General features: G+C 47.0%; 1 protein-coding gene across 7 annotated transcripts in view; it reads right to left on the bottom strand.

Annotated features, from left to right (window-relative positions):
- Positions 1-535: 535 nt before the first annotated feature.
- The window catches only part of UBP1 (upstream binding protein 1), a 161,062-nt gene continuing 141,115 nt past the window's right edge, over positions 536-20,482 (bottom strand). For 2 of the 7 annotated variants that reach the window (XR_012799184.1, XR_012799187.1), the window contains 4 exons: positions 14,100-14,242; positions 7,414-7,527; positions 6,376-6,427; positions 536-4,544 (listed from right to left, as the gene is read on the bottom strand). Coding sequence is in view for 3 of the 7 variants with exons in the window: in XM_075586339.1 (XP_075442454.1) it covers positions 4,507-4,544; positions 6,376-6,427; positions 14,100-14,242 (233 nt within the window). In the remaining 4 variants the exon portion in view is untranslated. The remainder of the gene's footprint in view (positions 4,545-6,375; positions 6,428-7,413; positions 7,528-14,099; positions 14,243-20,482) is intronic. The other 5 variants (XM_075586339.1, XM_075586341.1, XR_012799185.1 and 2 more) reach the window with 4 other exon arrangements.

The following is a 20,482-nucleotide window of genomic DNA, read 5'->3' as shown; positions in this document are numbered from 1 at the left end:
ACTTCCCACAGTTACCATGGAAGTGGCATCCTATGTAGCAGCAAAGACATCTGTTAGACAATTCCACAACATGAATGTGCTGCTTTGCTTAAAAAAATACTGGAAGCAGAGGTCCTAACCACTCATGTTCCCGCTAGTAGAACAAAAACATGTGAAGAAGGCAGGAACTTTTATAGATGAATGGATCCTGATTTGTTGAAAGTTTGACTCATCCAAAGCTTGGATGGTTTTCATTCCTTATTGGTTCTTCTAGTATAGGAGGGACATACAGAAAAAATAAACGTTAGATACAGCATCTTGCATAGACTAAATACTAATAATTTCCCAACAAGTTAAAGAGTAAGAACAGACAACATAACACATTAACCCTTGTGTTTGCTTTTATTTTAATTTCTACCTTCTGGATTTGCTGTGATACAGAAGCAAATACAGTACAGGGTTGATGTTGGTCATTTTGTACTTTGTAAGTGACATGTACGTACCATCATTTGAAAGATGTCACTATCCATCTTAAAAACAAAACTTGAAGCATAAATTACAAAATAACTGCAAAATATTTATTGCACATCAGAAACACATACAGCCCAAAACATAAGATACAGATTAGATCAATCTTTCCACTAAAATGTGTATTCAATTTGATCCGGGCTATTGCTCAATTGTTGGTCCTTATTAAAGTCAATTACTGAAATTAGTGGTAATAGTTTAATTGTTCTCCTGGTCAATAATTTATCTTCACCGCAAGTTTAATCACATGTAGAACTCAGGTATTTTTTCAGTATTTTCATTTTAAATATAAATAATTCCTTGGAGAAATGAAATGGTTAAATCAATTTCACTGATTTTATAGAATTGTGTTGTATTCAATGCAGAAAATGTGTGTAATTAAAGGTATAGGGGAAAAATGTATAAAAAAGTTTATAACATGCAGGTCTGAGAAAAGGTAGATAAACAATGATTAAGCGGCTGGTTTCTTCAGAAAAAAAGAATGAATTACATGTACAAAAACAAAAAGGAGGACCTGTGATGAAGTACATTTTTGCTTGTCTGTAAGTGCACTTAAGTTCATTTACACACTTGCAAATACCACAAGCTTCAGTAATGTATTCATTATTGAAGCTTGTGGCATTTGCAAGTGTAGAAATTATACAACAACACACACCTGTGTGCAGATCCACCCCAGAATCAAGATAACACTGTATAATTGAAGAGAAATGCAATTATATTTATGCAATTATATATGGGTAAATCAGTGACATCATAAAGCCACAATCAAGACTGCTGGACCCCCCCCCCCCCCCCCCCATCCCACACGAGTTACACGCTTTCCTCTTTTTTTCTCTTTAAAACACTATTTTATCCAAGGGTCCTTATGAGTGGACCTGTACTATTTTCGGCTCCTAGGGCAGTTTTAGGTGCCGGCACCACACATGTCCAGTTTTAGGTGCCGATATTCCCATCTCAGGAAGTAAAAATTGACAAATTTTGAGGCAATATTAAGCCACAATGGGTGACGTTGCAGCTTGCTACTGGATTATCAGGAGTATCATCTCTAAGAAAATAGGAAGTGTATCTAAATGTAAGTATCTGAGGAACAAGGGGTTCCCGTAGATGAAAATAAGATGAATTCTGTTTAAAAAAACAATTGTTTTGGCCAGGATTGCGGCTTTAAATTTGGATGAATGTGTATGGTTATTCATATATTGCCAAAAGATGTTTTCTATGAGCTATTGCTGTCCTACCAATTTGTAAGTGAGTTTAAAGCAGCAACTCACTGTCCACCTTTTTTTTTTTTTTAATTTTTCAGTAACTGAACAGGGGGTCCAAGAGCTGAAGCCCAAGCTTCATTGTCACCTCCGTTCCTGAATCAATTTGAACTACTTTGACAAGTAATCTTGTCTGGCTCATGCCGTTGTGGCTTTTTATTGTCTACCACCGTGGTCATACGGTATTTTCTACCAGACAACTCCCACTTCCACTTCCACCTCCTCCTCTCTCTCTCTCTCCCCCCCCCCCCCCCCCACCCCACATATTTCATAACTTAAAACTGCACAGTGGAGATAATCACTTTAAAACACTTTTTTTTTTGCCTGATTTGGGGGCTTCTCTGAACGGATATGTGGTTGTACCTGTACACAACTGCCAAAAGCACACAATTCAGGCAATAGAAAAAAAAGACCCTGCAGGTAATTAAATGGATCATACTGTACTTTTCTAATCAGAGGCTTTCTATTTCTTGCTTTTCTGGCTATTTCGGTATAAAGTTATAATCTAAAGAGGACATATAGGTTGCTTAAAGAAAAGCTGACCTTTGACAATATTTCCAATGAGACCAAAATTATACAAGGGTTTTTTTCTATAGTAAATACATTTGGGATTACAGAACTGTACTATAATGTTAAATATTGTAATCATTAGACCTCAATTCTTGTTTGTACTAACTGCACACAGCATAAACTACACTTTTCCTGCTAAAATGAAGGATCGTCCTCAGAAAATTGAAAGTGTATACGCATACTCAAATAATCATAACTAAAAGACATATGCTGAAGATCAAATGTTATGTTGCATACACACACTAGTGAACAATTACATAGCAGAGACTTATCACAAGCCAACAGCTCTTAGAAGAAATAGAATAAGAAAAGATGATGCACACAGACACAAACACACCGTTAAGAAATTTAAACAAATATTCAGTCATCTGGTTTCACCTCAACAAAATAATGAGATTGTTAATTGCACTGTTCCAGTTAGTACAATTTAGTTTGTACAATTTGTAGCAAGCATGAAATTACGCTCCTCTGCCCTGAAGAACCAGATAGCTATTTGATAAAATATTGTCCACAGAGTCTATGTAAGCAATGTCCCTATCCACAAAACAATTGAATGCATGCAATATGTGCTACTGTACTATTGAGGCTGAGGGCCTTTATCAGGAAGAGTTACTCCAGTCTATTATGATATTAAAGGTTGGTGTAGTTCTGACAACCAAATAAAGTTCTGGATGTCCCCCATTTTTGTTTGTTTTAGCCTAGACCGATTGACAAGGATGGCCAACTAAATGAAGAACCTGTACTCATCAGTGCAAAATACATTACCAGATCACAAAAGAAGCACTGTAGAACAAAGGAAGAAAAACAAAGACAGTTTATACATCCTTTAAAGATGATGCATTGTGAAAAAAGAAAATAATAAAATAGCACTTGCACACTAAATGAACTTAATATTTCAAATTATAAGCGAAACCAGCTTTGAAGTCCCAGAAAACATCTTAAGTGGTTAAGTTAATCGGGGACTGAGGTTAATAAAGAATGGCAAGAATGGTCAGAGGCACAGAATGTACATAGCAAGAGATCACCTGGAAAGACAGTTTAATTAGTGTAGCCAAGAAGAAAAGATCAGAAGAGACGTTGAATCTCCAGCCTGCATAAAAAAAGGCTGCGATTTCAATTCTTTTAAGCTACAATGCTTAAACTGAGAATAACCTTAATCCTAAAATTGTAGAATAACCCTAGAACATGAGCCTGGTGCTCATAGAATTGTGAACAAGATAAATCAATTTCTGAGGGTTTGCAACATTACCCATCAGACAAGAATATGCTGGAGTTTTTATTGCCATTGAGCATCGCTGTACCATTCCAGGTATCCACATTTCCTTCCACCCACACAACACTAACATTAAAAAATGCCCCCATACTGTACGTCCTTTACCAATTCTGCCATTACAAATTTGTCAGATGAGTGCCCTCAAAGCCCATATAGCGCATTCTGTTAACCAACTAGCATATCTACATAAGTGACTGCCCTATTTTTCTGCACTGCATCACAATCATTTTCAAATGATGATTCAACACCGGAGCAATGGGCACTTTTGATGTGAAATAGTTGGATATCAGTAACAACTCAAAGCCTTTGGTGAAGTCTTCAAAAATAAATAATTTGCTAGTTTTACCAATTACATTTCTAAGCATTCAACTTGGCTTCACACTAAGCAGTAAATTAGTCAAAATGCATAATCTTTAAACGTGTGTATTTCTGATGCTTAATTTTCTTAAGAAGCAAATAAAACCAACAAACAATAATGAAAAAAAATGTGCTTGGTATTATGGCAGTAAGCCAATAGCTTACACAAAAAAATGGTCTAAAATAATTTACATTCATTTCTCATTGCACTATATTGAGCCGGTTTAGAGCTGTATGGTTCTTAACAAAACAAAAAAACAATTATCTACTGGCCGTAGTGCGTCTCAGTTCATGCGATTGGTGAATGACCCTGGTTGGTGCCCTGTCTTCCATGCCTGTGGGATGGCTTCACTTATGGCAGTGATCTAAAGGAAGGTAACCTGTAGTACAGATGGTTAGAAAGGTCATCTTGTGTTTTCAATATGAAACAATTATTTTTTTTTCAACTGTGAAGTCAGATCCTCATTTCTGAAGATGGTTGTTCATCGCATCACGGTTACAAAAAGGTGATTTTTCTCAACTGCTTATAAGCAGGGTCGTTTACTTCATAATTATGTGGAAACCTTCTCCACTGTCAGCTATGGAAAAAGAAAGTGACAGTTAAAGATCTGTTATATTTAAAGACATATACTAATCTTTTAATTATGAGGAAATATTAAATGAAGTGTGATTAAAGATGCATTGCTTTTATTGGACTATGGAGGGGAAGGATTTTAATCCCCCAAATAATGAACATGGGACACTGGACTGGAGAAGTGTATGGACATACTTTGCAGACCTATATAAAAAACTATTCACAAAACAAATATTAAAATTAGCCTTAACCTACAGAATGCTTGTAATGCTGATTGCATATTGTTCCCACCAAACATCAAGAGAATAACCTGTTGATTAGCGGAATTAAAGTGAGAGATCCCCCTGGGCCCACGTATATGAAGCTGAACCACATACATTAAAGCCCCAGGGACCACCGCTTCCCAAGATACTTACCAGGGATGGAGCTGCCAGTTGTTCACGCAGGTTTAAATCCCCCACGTCGCACCAGATAACGTTGCGGCTCCCTACTGGCCAGCGTGACGAGGGGGATTTAAACCTCCATTTTGTTTAGCCTGGAGGGGACAGTAACCAGGGGCACCTTCAGAGGTAGGGATCTAGGAAAGCAGGGCGTCACCAAAGCAGAAAGTAATGCGGATCAGCTTCAGACTTCCCCTGCTTCCTATACACAAAAGGAAAAAAGGGGCAAAAAAAACATCCCATGGTGGCCATGTTGTGTGCATCACTAAAACTACTGGGCATGCTCACCACCAGTTCAACAGCTACACCGCAATGTTTTCTCAATACTGTACTAGTTTCCTTCAAATGTTAGGTTGTCTAGAAGTCCCACATAGCAACTCACAGTGTAAGTATTCAGTAATAGAATACCCATACAACTATATTTATTATTTTGTTTCATCATTTAAAGCAGTATATTTTACCCATGCCGTTGTGGCTTCCTATTGAACAGCCATTTAAAATCCAGCATAAAACCAGGAAGTAACATTGGTAACTTCACCAGTAAATATGTCGATAAATGGGTGGGAGGGGGAGAGTTGAGAGCTGAAAATAAAGTGGTTTAGGCACTGTGGACCTCCTGGTAGAGCATCTTGAAGAAAAACAAAAAAAAGTGGTGGGGGGGTAGGGGGAAAGCAGAGTTGGAGGTCAAAAAAACAGGATTGCTGCTGCTTTAAAGGTGTGTTTTTACCCTCTTTTGTGTGTATTGTATAGGAAACAGGGGTCTATGGGGCTTAGCTACAAATTTCAGCTTCGGGGACCCCGTGCTTCCTGAGGTACTCCTCTCTGATTTGCAACAAAACAGAGATTTAAAGCTCCCACGTATCACATGCCAATAGGAACCAATTGCGGCTTTCTATTGGCCCACTGATGTGTGGGCTTTAAACCTGGATAAAGAACTGGCAGCACATTCACATGTATACATCTCAGAGTTGGAATTAACGCATTTCAGCTCCGGAGATCCCATGCTTCCTATACAAGCAAAAAAAATAAATAAATCTGTAATTGGAATGCTTTAGTAGCTTTTCAAATTTAGCCTCAAAAGATTAACTGTTAACATAAACAATAAATATACCACAATACACAAAAATACCTCTTATTGGAGGTTCATACCACATTTATTAAGCAATACCAAAGTTATTTGGGCTGAGTTGAACAAATGCTTGTACAACTTATGACACATGCTAACAGGATAAGAAATCACTCCAGAGTTTAGCTACAAACAAGCACTATTAAATATGTGCTTTGCACTGCAAGGACAGCAGAGAAATTATATATGGTTGTCTTCTAAAAGCAAAACGTAAAAAAACACAAAGTGTAATTAAAATGAATAACTGACAGCTTAAAGGCAGACTATACCTTTTAATGTTGCAATTAAGAAACAGCTCTCATCCTGAAAGTTCTGAACCATCTAGAGAAAATAAAAATGGTAAAATATCACTGTAATTGTGCTGCGTATACAATTACATAGTAGGTGAGGATGAAGAGACATATGCCCATACAGTTTAACTTATGTTTACATTTAGATGACAGATACTCAGCCTATATTTGTATTTACAGTATATTGATCAAGAGGAAGGCAAACAAAATACCCCAGTGAAACACAATCCATCATCTCATACGGAGGGTAAATAATTTCCTTCATGACTCCAGTAATGGCAATCAGATTTCTCCCTGGATCAACATCCTTCTTAGGTTTACTTATTTGGTTTATCCATGTATACCTTTCCTTTCTAAAAATATGTTTTCTTTAAGATATCTACTGTAACTGCCTTTATTAATGCAAACAAACCTAATTTAGCTAGCCTCTCATAAGTCAGACCTGCAATCCCTTTTATTAATTTGGTAGCTCATCTCTGCACTTTTCCTAGTTCCATGTATTTTGATGGAGCGGTGTCCAAAACAGTACTCCATTTTCAAGGTGTGGTCTCAGGAAGGATTTATAGAGTGGCAAAATAATGCTTTCTTTCTTCCTTCCATCCGTACCGGTTTAATGCAAAATAATAAATTATTTGCCTTGGCAGCTACTGTTTCACATTGTATGTATTTATATCTTTATATTGTGCCATCCATGTACAAAGCGCTTTACAGCAGTAATACACGTGACAATAGGAATAAGCACTTCATACATACAAGTAGACATTAGGAAAAGGAATCCCTGTCATGAAGAGCTTATAATCCAAGTGGTAAGTAGGTAGAGAAGTAAAATGCACAGAGCACCAGGGGTCAATAATGAAAAGCAACAATATACATGGATGTAAGGCAATACAGGTAGTCTTCGCTATCTAACGTTTCACTTTACAACGAATGGCATATTCAACGCAACCGTATGAACCGTTGTTCGACGCTAGAATGCGTTATCCAAAGCTCACCGCCACTGATTAACATGGGACTCACTTTACAACAGTTTCACTATCCAAAGCTACTCCCAGAACGGATTCCGTTGGATAACCGAGGACTGCCTGTAGTATGCATTGAATCAGGAAGTCCAAATCGACCTAAAACCACGGTCTAACAGCCATGCAATAGATAAAGCTCAAATGAAATATAAAATATGACAAAAATGTAATAAATATATAAAATTATAATTATATTGATAGACAAATATAACAACAACAAATGTACATACTTAACTATCATTATAGTATATATCACCTGTAGCTTTTGTGTAATATACAGGCATACCCCGGTTTACGGACACTCACTTTAAGTACACTCGCGAGCAAGTACATATCGCCCAATAGGCAAATGGCAGCTTGCTCATGTGCCTGGCATCACGTCCTGAACAGCAATACCGGCTCCCTACCTGTACCGAAGCTGTGCACAAGCGGGGAGACTATAGAGCCTGTTACAAATGCGTTATTTACATCAATTATGCACGTATATAACGATTGCAGTACAGTACATGCATCGATAAGTGGGAAAAGGTAGTCCTTCACTTTAAGTACATTTTCGCTTTACATACATGCTCCGGTCCCATTGCGTACGTTAATGCGGGGTATGCCTGTATTATATATTTCTCTCTATCCTTGTAATTAAGGGTAGATAGGCATTCCAGTATTTTCACATTCAGATCTCTTGTTTTTCTCTTTAACACAGTAAGTAATGTTAACCAAAATATGTTATTTTATTTTTGGAACATGTCACATTAATATACAAGAGATACATTTGTATATAACTACCCACATATCTCAATTTAAAGCTGCAGTTCAGTCTTTTTTATTTATTTTTTTACTTCAATAGTTTCATGTGGGCAATCTCTAATTACCTAAAGAACTGCATAGCTGCCGGTCAATTCGTTCTCCGTCTATTGAACGGCAAAGTTTGGCGACATCTTTAAATATGGGGAATGTAAATCGTTGCTATAGGAACAAGCATGCTTGTTAAAATAGAATACAAGAAAATTGGTCTTTCAAAGTTGTTGTTTTTAAAACAGAAAATGCTAAAAGTATTTTTTCTTACTACAGAACTGATTTATTTAAAAAAACCACACATGCAGGATATTGCCTGAACTGCAGCTTTAATTACGTGTTGGTTCACTCAAATAGTTACAACTGTCTGCGCTATATTCCCATTCATTAATGGGTCTGCAACACACACACACACTTCACTTTAATGATTGCAGTTTAATGAAAACTGCACATTGTTGCCACTGTGTACTGTATCACATTACAGGCATATAAAATAGCAATTTTTCATTGTCTCATAGGGGATTTAAATTGCGTGCGAACAGTCGCCAACGTGACTCCCTGACGAAGCACGCAGTTGCGAAATGCGTAAAGGTCATGTGAGGCTGTTCAGCACGCCCACCCGTTGGCTGGTGCTAGACTACCGTGAAGTTCGGGCAGACGGGAGATCAGCGGTGTGGTTGTGCAGTCCGGACTGTGTCATCAGCGCACTCCACGGCAGCTCTGCTCAGCCATACAGTCAGTTTCTATGCACCCCCCTTTGTGGTTTTGTTTTATGATTGATTACTTCTCAGTTGTTTGCTTTCACTCACTGTAGTTCTCATTTATTATTACTTGTTCTGTTGTGCCAGTGGCATCTGCCATCTGTCACATTATGTGCATTTGTTATTGAGTTATATTTGTCTATCAATATAATTATCATTTTATATATTTATACATTTGTCAAATGTTATATTGTTGTCTCATTTGCGCTTTATCTATTGCATGGTTATTAGACCGTTGGTTTTAGGTCCATTTGGAATTCCTGATTCAATGCATAATCTTGCCTTACATCCATGCATATTGTTGCTTTTCATTATTGACACCTGGTGCGCTGTGTTGCATTTTTCTTCTTTTCGTTGCTTGGTGAGATCGCCCTTGGGTGATCTTTGGGAGTTTCTCCACTTATCCAGCTGCAAGTGGCTAACACCATATGATTCGTATCACATGACGGCATGAGCGCGGCTTCCCTGTTTTTTTTGTAAGTAGGGAGAACTTACAGAGACAGTAGGAGGGTGTTATGGTAAGTGCACCTGGAAGGGGACAAGGTCAGTGCATATGAGGTGTATAGTATAAGCCAAAACAGCTACACAAATGATTAATTCAAGAGGTGTATTTTAAGATGGGCCTTAAAGGGGTAGAGAAAAGGTGCTAGTCGAATTTTGTGAGCAGGGGCATTCCAGAGGTGTTTGGCCGTGAGAAAGGGTTTAGGCGGGGGAGGGATTTAGATACAAAAGGGGTAGACAGAAGACATCCATGAACAGAGCTCAAGAGTCTGACAGCTGTATAGCGAGAAATTAGGGCTGGGATGTAAGGAAGGGCATAGGAATGTATAGCCTTAAAAGAGAGAAGAATTTTGTAAATCCGGGATTTAATATGAAGCCAGCAGACGGATTTCAGCAAGAGAGACGCAGAGACAAATTTAGGGAAGCGTAAAGTGATTCGAGCAGCAGCGTTTAGGATACATTTTAAGGGAGACACGTGAGAGGCAGGAAGGCAGGACAGTAGAAGGTTACAATAGTTGAGACGGGAGTGAATGAGGGCCTGTGTTAAGTTTTAATAGTAGAGGAAAAAGCTACAGTTTTTAGCTACATGTGAGGAAGGAGGCAAATGTGACCCCTAGACAGCGTGCTTGTGTTACTGTTTGTATGATCGTGCTGCCAACAGTAAAGGAGAAGGGGCAGTAGGGCCAGGCTTGGTAGGAAGTATTAGCTCAGTCTTTGACATGTTAAATTTAAGTTGACCAAGGACCATCCAGGATGATATGGCGGAGAGTGTTCAGGGGTTGAAAGGTACATTTGTGTGTCATCAGCATAGAGGTGATATTTGAACCCAAGAGATGTGATAAGGTTACCTAGAGCAGCGGTGCGCAAACTGGGGGTCGCGAGACTGCCTGCGTGGGCGCACGCAGTTTACAGAGGCCCTGCGCGCTTCCTGAAGGCACTTAAATGCCGGGGGAGATGCAGGGCCTCTGTAAACCTTTACTTACCATGGCTCCACACACGTCGCCATGGCAACGTGGCATCATGTGACGTCACATTGCTATGGCAACGTGACGTCATGACACCAGAGCTGAGGTAAGTGGGGGTGAGGGGGCTGGGGGGTGAGGGGACGCGGGGGTGAGGTGACCGCCGGCAGGGGGGGTCGCAAGGAAAAAAGTTTGTGCCCCCCTGACCTAGAGTGTGTGTATAAAGAGAAAAGGGAAGCTTTCCAAGGACAGACCCCTGGTGTACGCCCACAGAAAGATCGACGGAGGAGGAAATGCAAGCAAATGAGACCCTGAAGGTACAACAGGACAGGAAAGAGGAAATCCAGGATAGAGCTCTGTTACGGATACCAAGAGTATACCAAGAGTATGGAGAAACTGAAGAAGAGGGTGGTCCACAGTATCAAAGGCTGCAGGGGTGTTGAGTAATATAAACAGGATGGAGTGACCTTTGGCAGCATGGAGGTCATTAGTTAGTTTGGTGAGGGCTGTTTCGGTGGCGTGAGCAGTGCGGAAGCCAGATTGTAGAGGATCTAGGAGAGAATCGGAGGTAAAAAAATGGAGCAACTGAGAGAACAGGAGACGCTGAAGGACTTTGAGGCAAGAGGGAGACAGGGCTATAGACAGGTAGGGTTTAGCTTGCTGTTTGAGTGAAGGTATAACTGTTGCATTCTTGAAGAGGTGAGAAACATACCAGAGCAGAGAAAAGACTTGAAAATGTGTGAGTGTAGGGATTAGAGTGGGAACGAGAGGTTTGAGGGAATGGGGCCATAGGGCAAGTGGTATAGGGAGGAGATCAGCAGCAACATTTCCTCTTCTGAGGACACAGTCAAGCTAGGCAGGAGGAGAGTAAGGAAGATGAGGTTTAGAATGTGAGAAAGATACAGAGGGGATGCATTCATGAACGAAATTCATCTTTGTCTTGAAATAGTCAGCAAAGTCCTGAGGTTAAATGGAGGAAGAAAAACAGGTAACAGACAGTGGTCTGACTAGAGCAGGCCTGCACAACTCGTAAAGTGGGAAGGGCCGAACTGCTCCAAGGAAAAAAATATTTGGGCCGCACGGGTAAAAATCATCATCATCTCTCCTCCAGCACCTATCATCATCATCCTCATATCTCCCCCAGAACCCCTGACTATCAACCTTTGCGATACTCCCCATCTATCTCTCATACCCCCATTTCTCCCCCTCACCCACATAATACTCCCCCTCCACATCAAACACACAATAACCCCCTGCACACCACACACATCCTACCCCCCTGCACCTCACATCATTCCCCCCCCCCCTGCACCTCACATCACACTCTCCCCTGCACCTCACATCACTCTCCCCCCCTGCACCTCACATCACTCTCCCCCCTGCACCTCACATCACTCTCCCGCCCCCCTGCACCTATCACTCTCCCCCCCCCGCAGCTCACATTACTCTCCCCCCCCCTGCAGCTCACACCACTCTCCCCCCCCTGCAGCTCACACCACTCTTCCCCCTCACAAGGAAAACAGAGTCGGCCCCCCAGCCCATATCAGCAGCCCCCCAGCTCAATTCAGCAGCCCCCCACAGCCCATATCAGAAGCCCCCCAGCCCATTACAGCAGCCCCCAGCCCATTCCATTTCAGCAGCCCCACCCCCAGCCCATTCCATTTCAGCAGCTCCCCCCCAGCCCATTCCATTTCAGCAGCCCCCCCCCAGCCCATTCCATTTCAGCATCCCCCCCCCAGCCCATTCCATTTCAGCAGCCCCCCCATGTCAGCAGCCCCCCCAGCCCATTCCATTTCAGCAGCCCCCCCCCAGCCCATTCCATTTCAGCAGCCCCCCCCCAGCCCATTCCATTTCAGCAGCCCCCCCCCAGCCCATTCCATTTCAGCAGACCCCCAGCCCATTCCATTTCAGCAGCCCCCCCATGTCAGCAGCCCCCCCAGCCCATTTCATGTCAGCAGCCCCTCACCCCCCTCCCATGTCAGCAGCCCCCCACCCCCCTCCCATGTCAGCAGGCTCCTCCCCCACCCCCCACCTGGTGATGGTGGCGGCAGGGAAGGGTGAGGGACGCACGCTGTAGCAGCAGACCCGGAAGTTCCGGGTCGCGCTATACTGCTAGAGCACGTCCCCGTGCTGGAGCAGGCTGAGGAGGGAGGTTAGGGGAGAGCGAGCACAGACACTACTGGAGCGCGTCCTTCTTTCCCTACCAGCGAAGGGGGCTGAAAGAGGGGTTAAAGGGGGTCCGTCGCGGGCCGGGGCCGTATGTTGTGCAGGCCTGGACTAGAGAGTCAGATAGTGATGAGGCGGTGTGGGTTATACTTGTGAGTGTTGATTAATGATGACTTTTTAAAAAATTAGCTTGGAAGAGGGCAGAGTTGAAACAGGACAGTATTCATTTGTAGCGAAGGAAGTCTGCAATAGAGTATGAGATTTCTCCCAGAGGCATTCAGAGGAGCGAGTGCACGAGCGGGGCAGTTTAGCCATAGTCTGGGTTTAAAAGGGCGAGATAGGCAGAGAAAAAGAGGGGCATGAAGATCAAGAGAGGAGAATAGTGCAGGGTTCTAGTTTGTGACCATGTTGTCAGAGTCTGTAACGGAGCAGAAAGTGGAGTCAAGAGCCGGTAGATTAATGGAATATAGGTCTCTGCAGAAATGAGAGGTAGATGGAGGTGAAGAATAGAACAGAGAGTAAACTAGACAAAATGATCTGAGACAGGAAAGGGGGGAATGGAGAAACTGGATGTGAAAACCAGGTCGTGGCCATCCTTGTGGGTGCTGGCTGCAGTCCATCAATGAAGACCAAAAGAAGAGGTTAGAGAGAAAGCCCAAGGGAGAGAGGGATCTCCACTACTCCAGTGCTCATTACATCATGATCTAATTTTGCTTCCTTTTCCATTTGCAAAAGTAGTTTGGCTTCCTCAATCTTAGAGATATTTTGTGGTTTATAGGATATCCTTACAAACATTTGTTTTCTACTTTTACCTCTGCTACATATTTCTATCCACAATCTACATTGTTGTCAACCCCTTCATATACATCATTCTCTGTAGGTTTTTAAATCTGGTTTTACATATGGACATACTCCACCACCTCTTCTGTTTGCTTGATCCCTCCGAAAAAAGAAATAACCCTCTAAATTAACAGCCCAGTCATGAGTTCCACCATGTTGCAGTAATGTCCATCATATTGCTCCTTTCTGGCTATAATTTCTAGTTCCCCCATTTTAACTGTCAGCCTTCTTGGATTAGCAAGCATGCACTTAGGGCAATCCAAGCAATGCGTTTTTATTTTTGTATTCATTTTTTTTTTTTTTTTTTTCAATCTGATTGAAGCAGGGGATCTCTGGAGCTGAACTCCATTCATTTCAGCTCCGGGACCCCCTGCTTCCAGAGATAATTACCTCCCTAGAGGTGCCGCAGCAGCTCCGTCTGGGGTTCTCATAATGGCGGCTTCAAAGCTCCTGCGTCCTGTGTGTCAATAGGAAGCTGTGACATCACTTGCGGCTTCCTATTGGCCCACGTTACCAGGACCTTTAAATAGCACCGAGATATCGGCACCCCCTTCGAAAGTATCTCGGAAAACAAGGGTCCCCGGAGGTGAAATTAATGGATGTGGGCTGCAAAAACAGGACTGACACTTAATAAAAATAATTTTTAAAAAGTTCATAATTACCTGGTCACTAACCACAATGTGTATGCCTGTGGGACCCTGTCTGTACACATGAGATATTTGATGAAGAGGAATATTAAACACAGCTGCCATCTTTCTTGTTACTTCTGATGCAGTCATTTCTTCCAAATATATTGCATGATAAACTAAGATCGTAAAATACAAGTCTCAGTTAAACCATAAAAACAAAGTTTAAAAAAAATAATATATATATATCTATATATATATCTATATATATAGATATGCAATACCTTGTACCTCAATGCATTAGCAGACTTTTCTGGTGGCAGGAGAATAATATTAGTGATATATATATATATATATATATATATATATATTTATTTTAAACACAATGTACATGTATGCAAACAATTCGAAAAAGCGTTTACATTTAATCTTAAAGCAGCATTTCTTCCTGCCCTTTTTATTTTGTTTTAAATGCAGCAGTTATTTGCCTTTACAGGAACGCAGTTATCTAAGTTTCCGATTAATCCGTTCTCCCGTGGTCAATCAGTGAGGAGCCTGCTTCCCACGGCAAGCAATATGGCTGCCTATTTTAAGAGAGGAAGTGGAGTGACTTCCTAAATAGTTGTTATAGCATCCCAAGGAAGCTTATTAATACATTAAAAATCATTACAAAGGGCATAAAGTGAGAGAAAAGAAAGAAGCGCTGTATTGTACCATCCAATACTGCACAACTGATGTATTTTAAAAAGACAGGTTTTTGAATGAAATGCTGCCTTATCAGTGCCTGAATGTTGTAATACAATATGTGCACAAAATTATATATAAGGGGTGAGCAGTGTGCCTTCAACTTAATCTGGTTTATAGCTTGAGGTAGATTATATATATCATATAGCAAATAAAAAGATCACTTGTGAGCACATTCACGTCTTAGACACGGTGTGCTCATTTGCATGTCTTTTACGAGAATCCCTTGCTGCAGTGGAAGCTCTGTATGCTAGGTGATAATGATGAAAAGCAGGGTTGCAGACCTGTCTAAGACATGCAAATGAGCATACAGTAATATTTCCATTTCCTATATGCTTTGCTGTGGAGGGTTTTTGTCACTTTTTTTTACCCACCATAACGTGTGTGTGCGCGTATATATATATATATATATATATATATATATATATATATATATATATGTATATACAGAGAGAGAGAGAGAGGGGGGGAGGGAGAAAACACGGCCCATAGCGTGAAACAGGTGATTTACCGGGATCTCCGCAACACATTGTGATATGGTATCACTACATGCCTGATTTTATATGAATTTTGTGAGTGAGCTTCATTCCCTCTACCTTTATCTATTAAAGTGTAAACAATATCACGCTATGGGCTGTGCGCTTTCTCTTTTTTTTTTTCTATTGCTTTTGGAGCTGGTTCTCCCTTTTGAAAACAGGAGCCCGGAACCCTATTGGACTTTATCCAGTACAAACAAAGGGACTGGTATATCACTATTCATTTAAATTGTGTTTTAATAGCTTTTTATACGAGTTATAGTTTTTATATATAGTTTAATTTATGTAGAGTTATCAAGCTATTGTTATATGTGCAATATTATTGAAATAGCTCACACAACCATAGCAGCTCATTCCAGGTATACAGGCGCAGCTTGCATTTTTATTTTGATAGATATATATATATATATATATATATATATATATATATATATATATATATATATATATATATATATATATATGTAGAGGTATCAGTACCGTGTTAGCCGAGCTTCAATAATCAAAAAATAAATAGATGATACCGTTCTGTGGCTAACTAAATGCTTTTATTTGTGCGAGCTTTCGAGATACACTGATCTCTTCTTCCGGCGATGTTACAATGAATGAAGCAAGCAAAGGGTTTACCATACCTTAATATATAAAATCGAATGGTTGGTACTAGCTGCGGTGAATCTGATTGGTCCTCAGCCTCTGGCCAATCAGATTGGTGGGTCTGACGTCACCCAACTGCCACTCTCTTTCCCCTCTGCCACACACACACACCGGCACACACCTCTGTCCCCCGTCCCCTCCTGTCCCCCGTCCCCTCCTGTCCACTGTCCCGTCCCCTCCTGTCCACTGTCCCGTCCCCTCCTGTCCACAGTGTAACACACACACACACACACAGTGTAACATACACACACACACACACACACACACACACACAGTGTAACACACACACACACACACACAGTGTAACACACACACACAATGTAACACACACACACACACACACACAGTGTAACACACACACAGTGTAACACACACACACACACACACACACACACACACACACACACACACACACACACACACACACACACAGTGTCACACACAGTGACACACACAGTGACAAACACACACACACAGTGACACACAAACACACACACACACAGTGACACACAAACACACACGTCACCTCTCCTTCCGGCCGCCGCCATCTTAGTTACTCTGCGAGGGAGGAAGGGGGTCCTTCCGGGCGCCGCCATCTTAGGCGCCGCGTGGCAGCTGCAGGCTGCCTGCCCACTGCCTGTCCCCCCGCCGGGGAGGGAGGGGAGGTGAGTGGAGAGTCAAGGAGGTGAGTGGAGCGCCGGGGAGGTGAGTGGAGCCCCGGGGAGGTGAGTGGAGCCCCGGGGAGGTGAGTGGAGCGCCGGGGAGGTGAGTGGAGCGCCGGGAAGGTGAGTGGAGCGCCGGGAAGGTGAGTGGAGCGCCAGGGAGGGGGGGAGGTGAGTGGAGCACCGGGGAGGGGGGGAGGTGAGTGGAGCACCGGGGAGGGGGGGAGGTGAGTGGAGCGCCGGGGAGGGAGGTGAGTGGAGCGCCGGGGAGGGAGGTGAGTGGAGCACTGGGGAGGGGGGGAGGTGAGTGGAGCACCAGGGAGGGGGGGAGGTGAGTGGAGCACCGGGGAGGGGGGGAGGTGAGTGGAGCACCGGGGAGGGGGGGAGGTGAGTGGAGCACCGGGGAGGGGGGGAGGTGAGTGGAGCACCGGGGAGGGGGGAGGTGAGTGGAGCACCGGGGAGGGGGGAGGTGAGTGGAGCGCCGGAGAGGGAGGTGAGTGGAGCGCCGGGGAGGGAGGTGAGTGGAGCACCAGGGAGGGAGGGAGGTGAGTGGAGCGCCGGGGAGGGAGGTGAGTGGAGCGCCGGGGAGGGAGGTGAGTGGAGCGCAGAGGAGGGAGGTAAGTGGAGCACCGGGGAGGGAGGTGAGTGGAGCGCCAGGGAGGGAGGGAGGTGAGTGGAGCGCCAAGGAGGGAGGTAAGTGGAGCGCCGGGGAGGGAGGTAAGTGGAGCGCCGGGGATGGAGGTAAGTGGAGCACCGGGGAGGGAGGGAGGTGAGTGGAGCACCGGAGAGGGAGGTGAGTGAAGCACCAGGGAGGGAGGGAGGTGAGTGGAGCGCTGGGGAGGGAGGTGAGTGGAGCGCCGGGGAGGGAGGTGAGTGGAGCGCCAGGGAGGGAGGTGAGTGGAGCGCCGGGGAGGGAGGTGAGTGGAGCGCCGGGGAGGGAGGGAGGTGAGAGGAGCGCCGAGGAGGGAGGTAAGTGGAGCGCCGGGGAGGGAGGTAAGTGGAGCGCCGGGGAGGGAGGTAAGTGGAGCGCCGGGGAGGGAGGTGAGTGGAGCGCGGGGAGGGAGGTGAGTGGAGCGCCGGGGAGGGAGGTGAGTGGAGCGTCGGGGAGGGAGGTGAGTGGAGCGCCGGGGAGGGAGGTGAGTGGAGCGCCGGGGAGGGAGGTGAGTGGAGCGCCGGGGAGGGAGGTGAGTGGAGCGCCGGGGAGGGAGGTGAGTGGAGCGCCGGGGAGGGAGGTGAGTGGAACGCCAGGGAGGGAGGTGAGTGGAGCGCCGGGGAGGGAGGTGAGTGGAGCGCCGGGGAGGGAGGGAGGTGAGTGGAGCGCCATGGAGGGAGGGAGGTGAGTGGAGCGCTGAGGAGGGAGGTGAGTGGAGCGCCGGGGAGGGAGGTAAGTGGAGCGCCGGGGAGGGAGGTAAGTGGAGCGCCGGGGAGGGAGGTGAGTGGAGCGCCAGGGAGGGAGGGAGGTGAGTGGAGCGCCGGGGAGGGAGGTGAGTGGAGCGCCGGGGAGGGAGGTGAGTGGAGCGCCGGGGAGGGAGGTGAGTGGAGCGCCGGGGAGGGAGGTGAGTGGAGCGCCGGGGAGGGAGGTGAGTGGAGCGCCGGGGAGGGAGGTGAGTGGAGCGCCGGGGAGGGAGGTGAGTGGAGCGCCGGGAGGGAGGTGAGTGGAGCACCGGGGAGGGGGGGAGGTGAGTGGAGCACCGGGGAGGGGGGGAGGTGAGTGGAGCACCGGGGAGGGGGGGAGGTGAGTGGAGCACCGGGGAGGGGGGGAGGTGAGTGGAGCGCCGGGGAGGGGGGGAGGTGAGTGGAGCGCCGGAGAGGGAGGTGAGTGGAGCGCCGGGGAGGGAGGTGAGTGGAGTACCAGGGACGGAGGGAGGTGAGTGGAGCGCCGGGGAGGGAGGTGAGTGGAGCACCGGGGAGGGAGGTGAGTGGAGCGCAGAGGAGGGAGGTAAGTGGAGCACCGGGGAGGGAGGTGAGTGGAGCGCCAGGGAGGGAGGGAGGTGAGTGGAGCGCCGAGGAGGGAGGTAAGTGGAGCGCCGGGGAGGGAGGTAAGTGGAGCGCCGGGGAGGGAGGTAAGTGGAGCACCGGGGAGGGAGGGAGGTGAGTGGAGCACCGGAGAGGGAGGTGAGTGGAGCACCAGGGAGGGAGGGAGGTGAGTGGAGCGCCGGGGAGGGAGGTGAGTGGAGCGCCGGGGAGGGAGGTGAGTGGAGCGCCGGGGAGGGAGGTGAGTGGAGCTCCGGGGAGGGAGGTGAGTGGAGCGCAGAGGAGGGAGGTAAGTGGAGCACCGGGGAGGGAGGTGAGTGGAGCGCCAGGGAGGGAGGGAGGTGAGTGGAGCGCCGAGGAGGGAGGTAAGTGGAGCGCCGGGGAGGGAGGTAAGTGGAGCGCCGGGGAGGGAGGTAAGTGGAGCACCGGGGAGGGAGGGAGGTGAGTGGAGCACCGGAGAGGGAGGTGAGTGGAGCACCAGGGAGGGAGGGAGGTGAGTGGAGCACCGGGGAGGGAGGTGAGTGGAGCGCCGGGGAGGGAGGTGAGTGGAGCGCCAGGGAGGGAGGTGAGTGGAGCGCCAGGGAGGGAGGTGAGTGGAGCGCCAGGGAGGGAGGTGAGTGGAGCGCCGGGGAGGGAGGTGAATGGAGCGACGGGGAGGGAGGGAGGTGAGTGGAGCGCCGAGGGAGGTAAGTGGAGCGCCGGGGAGGGAGGTAAGTGGAGCGCCGGGGAGGGAGGTAAGTGGAGCGCCGGGGAGGGAGGTGAGTGGAGCGCCGGGGAGGGAGGTGAGTGGAGCGCCGGGGAGGGAGGTGAGTGGAGCGCCGGGGAGGGAGGTGAGTGGAGCGTCGGGGAGGGAGGTGAGTGGAGCGCCGGGGAGGGAGGTGAGTGGAGCGCCGGGGAGGGGAGGAGGTGAGTGGAGCGCCAGGGAGGGAGGTGAGTGGAGCGCCGGGGAGGGAGGTGAGTGGAGCGCCGGGGAGGGAGGTGAGTGGAATGCCGGGGAGGGAAGTGAGTGGAACGCCGGGGAGGGAGGTAAGTGGAGCGCCGGGGAGGGAGGTAAGTGGAGCACCGGGGAGGGAGGGAGGTGAGTGGAGCACCGGAGAGGGAGGTGAGTGGAGCACCAGGGAGGGAGGGAGGTGAGTGGAGCGCCGGGGAGGGAGGTGAGTGGAGCGCCGGGGAGGGAGGTGAGTGGAGCGCCGGGGAGGGAGGTGAGTGGAGCTCCGGGGAGGGAGGTGAGTGGAGCGCAGAGGAGGGAGGTAAGTGGAGCACCGGGGAGGGAGGTGAGTGGAGCGCCAGGGAGGGAGGGAGGTGAGTGGAGCGCCGAGGAGGGAGGTAAGTGGAGCGCCGGGGAGGGAGGTAAGTGGAGCGCCGGGGAGGGAGGTAAGTGGAGCACCGGGGAGGGAGGGAGGTGAGTGGAGCACCGGAGAGGGAGGTGAGTGGAGCACCAGGGAGGGAGGGAGGTGAGTGGAGCACCGGGGAGGGAGGTGAGTGGAGCGCCGGGGAGGGAGGTGAGTGGAGCGCCAGGGAGGGAGGTGAGTGGAGCGCCAGGGAGGGAGGTGAGTGGAGCGCCAGGGAGGGAGGTGAGTGGAGCGCCGGGGAGGGAGGTGAATGGAGCGACGGGGAGGGAGGTGAGTGGAGCGCCGGGAGGGAGGTAAGTGGAGCGCCGGGAGGGAGGTAAGTGGAGCGCCGGGGAGGGAGGTAAGTGGAGCGCCGGGGAGGGAGGTGAGTGGAGCGCCGGGGAGGGAGGTGAGTGGAGCGCCGGGGAGGGAGGTGAGTGGAGCGCCGGGGAGGGAGGTGAGTGGAGCGTCGGGGAGGGAGGTGAGTGGAGCGCCGGGGAGGGAGGTGAGTGGAGCGC

The sequence above is a fragment of the Ascaphus truei genome, chromosome 2 (assembly GCF_040206685.1).
Source record: "Ascaphus truei isolate aAscTru1 chromosome 2, aAscTru1.hap1, whole genome shotgun sequence".
In the NCBI taxonomy this organism is placed as follows: domain Eukaryota; kingdom Metazoa; phylum Chordata; class Amphibia; order Anura; family Ascaphidae; genus Ascaphus; species Ascaphus truei.
This window is presented reverse-complemented; position numbering and strand designations above follow the sequence as displayed.